At 41.5% G+C, this 954-nt stretch overlaps 1 protein-coding gene across 1 annotated transcript; it reads right to left on the bottom strand.

Moving 5' to 3' along the window:
- Positions 1–4: 4 nt before the first annotated feature.
- LOC107704678 (E3 ubiquitin/ISG15 ligase TRIM25-like) lies at positions 5–812 on the bottom strand (the record flags this gene model as incomplete). The annotated part of the gene is made up of 2 exons (XM_016507666.1): positions 239–812; positions 5–28 (listed from the first exon to the last, which is right to left on the bottom strand). Coding segments are annotated over exons 1-2 (597 nt in total), but the record flags the coding sequence as incomplete, so codon positions are not given.
- Positions 813–954: the final 142 nt, after the last annotated feature.

Here is a 954-nt window from a genome sequence, read left to right on the forward strand (position 1 = left end):
ACGTCTCCTGTGTCTCCTTCAGCTGCTTCTGCAGGACAAACAGATGATAGTAAATATTTCAAAAAACTACTGGCACTTAATCATCATGTGAACAGATGAATCCAGTAAAAGTGGAACTGATCACTAAAGGCTGTAAACTCCATAAAGGATGATTAATTGTTTACCACTATTGTACATTAATTAACATGAAGATTAAAGCTTGGTTCACACTACAAGTGTAAGCGCTAGTTTTAAAAACCTGATTCTCTGTCCTCTGTGCTGCAGCTGATACAGTGTCATGGTTTTTATGTTCATATTTTGTACACAGCTCACAAATGCATTGTTGGTCAGTAATACAGTACATCTCCAGATGTTTCTCATGTTTCTGGCAGATCATCTCCTGCAGTCGTCCAGTGGCATCAATCACTTTGTGTGGCTTACGTGAATGAAATTCCTCATGATGCTCAAAATGATGTTGACAGTAAGATTCCTGACACATCAGGCAAGACTTAACGGCTTTGTAATTTCTTCCAGTACAGACGTCACACTGCATATCTCCAGCTCCAGCGTCACAGTCAGCAGGTAGTTTGGTCTTCTTCAGTTTCTCCACCAGTTCAACCGGAATGGTGTTTTTTTCTAAAGCAGGTCTTGGACTGAAGGTCTGTCTGCACTGAGGGCAGCTGTAGACTCTCATCTGATCCTCCTGATCCCAGCAGCCTGTAATACAGCTCTTACAGTAACTGTGTCCACAGGGAATGGCCACGGGATCCTTCAGGAGATCCAGACACACTGGACACGTCAACTCATCCTGAGAAATTCTGGCTTCTGCCATTTTACTGCATGAATACAGAAAAACAAACACACAACACTTCAATCACACTTTCACTTTTTCCCTTAAGTCAAAAAGAAGAAGTTATGTGTTTGAGTGATGTGTGTAAAACTTGCGTGTCTGTGAGTCTGTAAAGCATGAAATGT

This window comes from Sinocyclocheilus anshuiensis, unplaced genomic scaffold, assembly GCF_001515605.1.
Source record: "Sinocyclocheilus anshuiensis isolate Anshui unplaced genomic scaffold, SAMN03320099.WGS_v1.1 scaffold8438, whole genome shotgun sequence".
NCBI lineage: Eukaryota > Metazoa > Chordata > Actinopteri > Cypriniformes > Cyprinidae > Sinocyclocheilus > Sinocyclocheilus anshuiensis.